We start from the raw sequence: 7440 nt of genomic DNA on the forward strand, positions 1-7440 counted from the left end.
ATTTTTTTAACTCATCTAACCTACATTGTATATTAAATAAATGTTTGCGGGAATTTTCCAAACGTGCGAAACCTGCGGGAATGAGTAAAACCAAAATGCGCAATCCCGCACCGAGATTCAGGACGTGATTAAACATATATTATATTATATAGAGGTTTATAAAATAAATTTCCATGACTTTTCCCAAGCTTTCTGGGTTTTTCATGACCGTACAAACCCTGTAAATGGCTATTTTTTATTTATTTTTTTAAATCGTTTTGATACATTTCTGCTCCACTTTGTGTGGAGGTAGTGAGACGGGACAAAGTCCCTGTGAGATATTAAGGTATTCTATAGTCTTTGGACGGGAGAGAGTGCTTAAAACTCTTCAGATTAATTTAGTGGAACATTAGCTTAATATAGAATCATCCTCTGTAAAGAACTGAGGCGTGAACGTGAGAATTTATCATTATCTTTGTAAATGTGCGCTCTTTTGGGCTAAAGGCTTAATGGAACCGTTTAAAGTAGCCATGTGATCACAAATTAATCTGTGATTCGGTGCAACGCAGACGTGATTTAATATGCGTGTCCTTTTTCTATGTGAAAAAAAATCATAAATTCCAGTTTATGCTGTTTGATTATGGCTTCGAAGGTCGTAGTTGAAAGCTGTTAGCCCCTGGCTGGCCCGTGTGCGAGTTGAAATACGGCTAATAATTTCTGACTGGCACATAACTGAACAAATGTAAACGGGTTAAGGTGGGGCCCCTGGGCTGCAGCCTATTCAAGCCCAATGGTAAATCCGGCCATGATGTGATTTTCTAATGTGACTCATTTCTTTCTAGTGTGACTCATCTCCATTTCTGATGCGATTTTCTAACGTGACTCATTTCATCTTCTCCATTTATTCTTTCTTGACTCATTATGTAATCAGACTGGCAAAAGACATCTTTATTTAAAATTTCATACTACAATCTGTAAATAGCATTTTAAGCTTTTGCATAATACTGTTCAATTGTTTTATGTGTATTTCACATACAATAAAAAACAACAGTATGGAAGTAAATCTAAACACAGCCACTGCATTAAACCTCTTTAGACTTTAAGACAAAGAAGCAGAAAGTGCTTTTGCCTTGTGTTTAACAACTACAAAAGATGTATTTCAGTCTGAATACTAGTTTAAAAGCTCGGTTTAAACCAGATAGATTAGATACAAAAGAAAGTTTGAACACAATAACATCTACTGAAGGTAAATCAGGGTTTAACTAAATATTCAATCTGTATCTGATTTGAAAAAATGAAAATAATGATTAAAAATAAATGTAATAAATACAGATTTATTAAGTCGCATACTTGTTTTGTTGTCATTTTTTTGCATGACAAAACATGAAATAGTTTGCACACAAACCCTCATATAGACAGTATTTATGACAATCTTTATTGTCTTCAGTAACATAACATGTCAAATGGTGTCGCCGTCACAACAGCTGACCTTTTACTGCATCAAAATAATTGAACAATGAGTCAGTAATACTCTCATCATTAGGTAAATGTGAAGGATGTTAGCAGTGCAATTTCACTGTAGTTTTTACTGCTGTAAAATTCCTCAAAGCCCAATGAACACACATGAACACACAAAAGACTTTGGAGTTCTTCCTGGATGTCTAAAAAACAAAAATAAATCCATTTGACAAAGTCTGAGTGCCGCTGAAGTAAGAAAAGATTTTACACTTCATATAAAAATAAAAATATACATTCACGTATCTGTTTAAAAAAGCTGATGGAATCGTCTGTAGTCCCTGTACTGAGGCCGGGGGCCGTCTGAGGTCCCGCGGGTCGCGTTAAGGCACTTGATCTCACGTAAACATCCGCCTGATCGGCGTCTCGTCTGGTTTGGTCTCATTAATTCTGGTCTGGTTTGGCTCAGCCAAGTGTTTCACAGCTTCCAATCGACAGTGTAGTTCATATGGGTGTTAGTGCCTGTAAGGGAAGTCAATTAAAGAGTTAAAACAGACCCAAATGAACTTTGATCCAGCATACAGTAGCACAGGAATGTCTCGTCTGACATTTCAACAACTTGTGAAACAGAGTTTAGAAGTTTTTAAAATAAATAAAATATCTGATATGCACATCAGAGTTGTGAGCACAAATTAACACAATTTAAAATGGAATATGTTGTGTTTTATGCCCATTTGTCATGTTCAACCTCATTCACATTTAGTGTTTTTTTCCTCGCAGTTTCACAAAATAATAATAATTTAAGATGAATTAGTGATCAGCATCCAGTTTTTTAAAATCAAGGTTTCCTATCTTGGGTTCATAAGTTGATGAAAATCAAACGAGCACAAATTAACACAATTTAAAATGGAACATGTTGTGTTTTATGCCCATTTGTCATGTTCAACCTCATTCACATTTAGTGTTTTTTCCTCGCAGTTTCACAAAATAATAATAATTTAAGATGAATTAGTGATCAGCATCCAATTTTTTTCAATCAAGGTTTCTTCTCAAGTTGATCAAATTCTAACAATTAAATAATAAAAATATAAAATATAAATAAAACTTGATTTTATGTATATAAATTAATTAAAAACATTATTTTTAGTTAATAATTTATTCATTATTATAAATGATTAATTAAAACAAAATAAAACACTAAAAAAGATGAACATTTTTATTTGTTTACCTGCGAGTTATGTGACTATAAATCGACAACAGAGAGTTTTTTAAAATCAAGGTTTCCTATCTTGGGTTCATAAGTTGATGAAAATCAAACAATTAAATAAATAAAAAAATCTAAAATCTAAATAAAACTTGATTTTATGTATATAAATTAATTAAAAACATTATTTTTAGTTAATAATTTATTCATTATTATAAATGATTAATTAAAACAAAATAAAACACTAAAAAAGATGAACATTTTTATTTGTTTACCTGCGAGTTATGTGACTATAAATCGACAACAGAGAACTACAAAACATGCAAATGTGTTGTTAAATATTAATTTAAAATCTCAGGTATACTTTAAAAACCTATTTTAGGTCCAAGGGGTTTGGCTGACAAAATACAGAAAATAGTGAACTTAAAAAAATATTACATATAGGAAAAAAATTCTTCCATTTAAATATGTAAATAAATACTACAAAATACAAGATTAAAAAATAGTAAATTAAAGCTGGAAAAAGAATGAACTTTTTCACAAAAACATCTTAACATCTCACAATTGTAGGATTATTTCTTATCATTGCAACTTTATATTTCACAGAAAGTACTGTTTACATTTTCTCACACTTACAGCATTTTTATATAAACTTCCCTAGGTTTTGGTCAAATCGGTGTGTGCTTTACCTTCTGTCTGCCGCTCATCCATGTTTTAATGGAGGGCAGTAAGATGCTTCCCAGCAGGATCTGAGCAGGATGATAGATCAACAGAGGCACTGATATCAGAGACAGATGCTCATAACCCTCAAACACGATCTTCAGCATAGGAATACCTACACAAACACACAGCAAACATGAGTTTTCAGCTAGAGAAGGTAGGAAACCATTCATATTTGCTTTACTCAGACAGACGTGTGTGTTTTACCTAAAGTGAGGGATTTATGAGTCGCACAAAACATGATGGCAACCGAATCAGCTGCAGTGAAACCAGAGGATTTCCTGAAAACATCACATACATATAAACAGATGAACACACGTTATGTGGTCTATCACACATCAAAGTCAGTAAGTCAGGTTTAGTCAATCAAATGAAAGTAAAACCCCAAAAACAAACAGCTTAATAATCATTCTGAATAATGTCTAAACCACGGAACGTCACAGAAAGACCCACGATGACAGAAAACAAAAGTGTTTCTGTGAAAGCATATTTCTCACCTTGTAGACATGAAAAATATCAGGGCCATGAAGCTCAACTGAATGGAAAATACTGAAAAATGGGGGGAAAAACGAACAATATTAATGATATACCTTCATAGGCTTACGGTAAATATGTGACCCTGGACCACAAATTATTATTTTTTTTGATCATCTGAAAGCTGAATAAATAAGCTTTGCATTGGTTTGTTAGGACAGGACAATATTTGGCTGAGATGCAACTCTTTGAAAATCTGGAATCTGAGGGTGCAAAAAAAAAAAAAATATTGAGAAAATCACATTTAAAGTTGTTCAAATGAAGTTCTTAGCAATGCATATTACTAATCAAAAATTACATTTTAATATATTAAGGTAGGAAATTTACAAAATATGTTCATGGAACATGATCTTTACTTAATATCCTAATGATTTTTGGCATAAAAGAAAAATCAATAATTTTGACCCATACAATGTATTGTTGGCTATTGCTACAAATATACCCCAGCGACTTAAGACTGCTTTTGTGCTGCAGGGTCACATTTGTTTATTGCACTGAAAACAAAACTCACTGATGAAGATGACGATAAGCAGGCTCAGATGGTCCAGCTCTATGTTGGGGTTGGAGAAGGTGTCGCAGAAGGTGGTGTAGATGATCATGAGCAGAACGACGCTGCTCACCGTCCCGAACGGAGGCTTCCGGCGGTCCAGACACTCTCTCAGGAACCTCCTGCACACCTACATGCACAAAACATTCTCAATCATAGCAGTGTCTTCCTGTTAACTTCACTTCTGCTGTTAAATAATTTAGGACAGAAACATTAACGCTCCTACTCCTTCCTCTTACAGGCACCATTTGTCATTTTTAGCATGTGAAATGAGATTCTGTCCATTCATGAATTGATTTTCCTCAAAAGGCAGATTTTAGATTTTACTATTTCACTTTATTTATTGCTTGTCTGTGTCATAGATTAGTCAAAGTCAACTTGGTAAAACAAAACATTATCTTAATTAAGAATTAGAAGTGATTTTACTACTCTTTTGTTGACATTTGATAGGCTGTGTGAAATAATGAGCATCAAAACACATTTAAAGCACAATTTACTAAAACAACTCCCTCACTCACCTGTCCGACTATGAGTGGGACAACCACCGTCATGAAGAGCTGCGAGAAGATGGAGGAGAACGGGACAGAAGACGAGGAGCCCAGCTATAAACATGCACAAAAAAATATATATGCTTAATATATTATAGATCAAAACCTAAATAGAACACCCCCACACAACATGCTTATTGTTCAGCACATTCACAATGAACAGAAATAACAAATAAAGAGGAGTTATACTCACAAACACCAGCAGCAGAAGAGGAGTGAACACAATCCCCTGTAGACAGGACAGAAAAATGGGACTCTTTCACATTATGCTTTTATTTATTTGTTCGTTTGTTTGTCTATTTTTTTGCTTTTCTCCTCCCTTTTTTTAATCTCTCTGTATTATCAGACTTACCAGAAAACTCCCAAATGCAGAATTGAAAATGGCTGCAGCCTGTAAAGAAAAAAAAACATATTATATACATTAAATACATAAACATATACAGGTGCATCTCAATAAATTAGAATGTCGTGGAAAAGTTCATTTAATTAAAAAAAAGTTTATCTACTATGTGCACAAAATATTGTGACTGCCTGGTTGTAAAGTTATGATTTGTAGAACAATGTGTGATTATAACATTATTGTAACAGTTTTGCGGTGGTCTATTTGTAAAGTTCTGATGAAATACATTTGTAAAGATGTGATAGTTGTGATCGAATTTTCTGAAATGTTGATACCCTTATGGTGAAATATTTTGTATTTCAAACTTGTATGTAAAACTGTGATGTGTTTGTAAAGTTGTGATTGTTGTGATTGAGTGTTTTTTTTGTGATGGGCATAAGCTTGTAAAACTGTAATCATTGTGATGAAAGGCATTTGTAAATTCTATGGTTTTATTTATTTTGTATACCAAATGTTGTGATCATTCTGTTGGAAAGTTATGATTTCTATAACAAAGTGTGATTATAACAGCAACCATGATTTTGTGGTGACGTCTGTTTATAAAGTTTTGAAAAAATCCATTTGTAAAGTTGTTACCCACATGGAGGAATGTATTTGTAAAGTTGTGATTGCTGTGAAGAAGTGTGTTTTTAAAGTGGCAAAGGGTGCAAGCTTGTGAAGATATAATAACTGTAATGAAATGCATTTGTAAAGTTGTGATTCAGCGTTTTTGTAAAGTTGTTACTCATATGAAGGAATGTATTTGTAAAGTTGTGATTGTTGTGATGGAATGTGTTTGTAAAATTGTGATGGATGTATTTGTAGAGTTGTGATTGCTGTAATGAAATGTGATTGTAAAAATGTGATGAATGTAATTGTAAAGTTGTGATAGTTGTGATTGTGTAAAGTTGTTACCCATATGAAGGAATGTATTTGTAAAGTTGTGATTGCTGTGAAGAAGAATCGTTTTTTAAAGTTGCAAATGGTGCAAGCTTGTGAAGATATAATAACTGTAATGAAATACATTTGTAAAGTTGTGATTCAGCGTTTTTGTAAAATTGTAACCAATATGAATGTATTTGTAAAATTGTGATGAATGTAATTGTAAAGTTGTGATAGTTGTGACTGTGTAAAGTTGTTACCCATATGAAGGAATGTATTTGTAAAGTTGTGATTGCTGTGAAGAAGAATGGGTTTTTAAAGTTGCAAAGGGTGCAAGCTTGTGAAGATACAATAACTGTAATGAAATACATTTGTAAAGTTGTGATTCAGCGTTTTTGTAAAGTTGTAACCAATATGAAGGAATGTATTTGTAAAGTTGTGATTGCTGTGAAGAAGAATGGGTTTTTAAAGTTGCAAAGGGTGCAAGCTTGTGAAGACATAATAACTGTAATGAAATCCATTTGTAAAGTTGTGATTCAGCGTTAATGTAAAGTTGTTACCAATATGAAGGAATGTATTTGTAAAGTTGTGATTGCTGTAATGAAATGTGTTTGTAAAATTGTGATGAATGTATTTGTAAAGTTGTGATTGAATCAGAATGAGCTTTATTGCCAGGTATGTTTTCACATACGAGGAATGTGTTTTCATGACAGAAGCTTCCGCAGTGCAACAGAATGACAGCGACAGAACAAAAACACAGATAATAAAAGAAGAATAAAAAATAAAAAAAATAGAACACCCATATGAGGAATGTATTTGTAAAGTTGTGATTGTTGTGGATTGTGTAAAGTTGTTGCCCATATGAGGAATGTATTTGTAAAGTTGTGATTGCTGTAATGAAATGTGTTTGTAAAATTGTGATGAATGTATTTGTAAAGTTGTGATAGTTGTGATTGTGTAAAGTTGTTACCCATATGAGGAATGTATCTGTAAAGATGTGATTGCTGTGAAGAATGAGTTTGTAAAGTTGCTGTTATGATGGGTGCAAGCTTGTGACGTTGTGACCATTGTTATGAAAGATTTGAATTTGTAAAGGGAACTTCCTTCCCCTGAACAGTTATCATCTCTTGATGTTAACAGTGCTACTGATACTTTCTGCTCCACTCTTACGTCTTGTTTAGACACTGTCTGC

General features: G+C 33.1%; 1 protein-coding gene across 1 annotated transcript in view; it reads right to left on the reverse strand.

Moving 5' to 3' along the window:
- Positions 1-1400: 1400 nt before the first annotated feature.
- The window catches only part of LOC107752196 (sodium/bile acid cotransporter 7-like), a 10856-nt gene continuing 4816 nt past the window's right edge, over positions 1401-7440 (reverse strand). The window contains exons 5-12 of the mRNA XM_016568094.1: positions 5340-5378; positions 5181-5216; positions 4958-5041; positions 4404-4569; positions 3856-3907; positions 3566-3639; positions 3328-3473; positions 1401-1956 (exon numbers count right to left, since the gene is read on the reverse strand). Coding sequence (XP_016423580.1) covers positions 1939-1956; positions 3328-3473; positions 3566-3639; positions 3856-3907; positions 4404-4569; positions 4958-5041; positions 5181-5216; positions 5340-5378 — 615 coding nt within the window. The 3' untranslated portion in view covers positions 1401-1938. The remainder of the gene's footprint in view (positions 1957-3327; positions 3474-3565; positions 3640-3855; positions 3908-4403; positions 4570-4957; positions 5042-5180; positions 5217-5339; positions 5379-7440) is intronic.

The sequence above is a fragment of the Sinocyclocheilus rhinocerous genome, unplaced genomic scaffold (assembly GCF_001515625.1).
Source record: "Sinocyclocheilus rhinocerous isolate Xijiao unplaced genomic scaffold, SAMN03320098_v1.1 scaffold1462, whole genome shotgun sequence".
Taxonomy (NCBI): Eukaryota; Metazoa; Chordata; class Actinopteri; order Cypriniformes; family Cyprinidae; genus Sinocyclocheilus; species Sinocyclocheilus rhinocerous.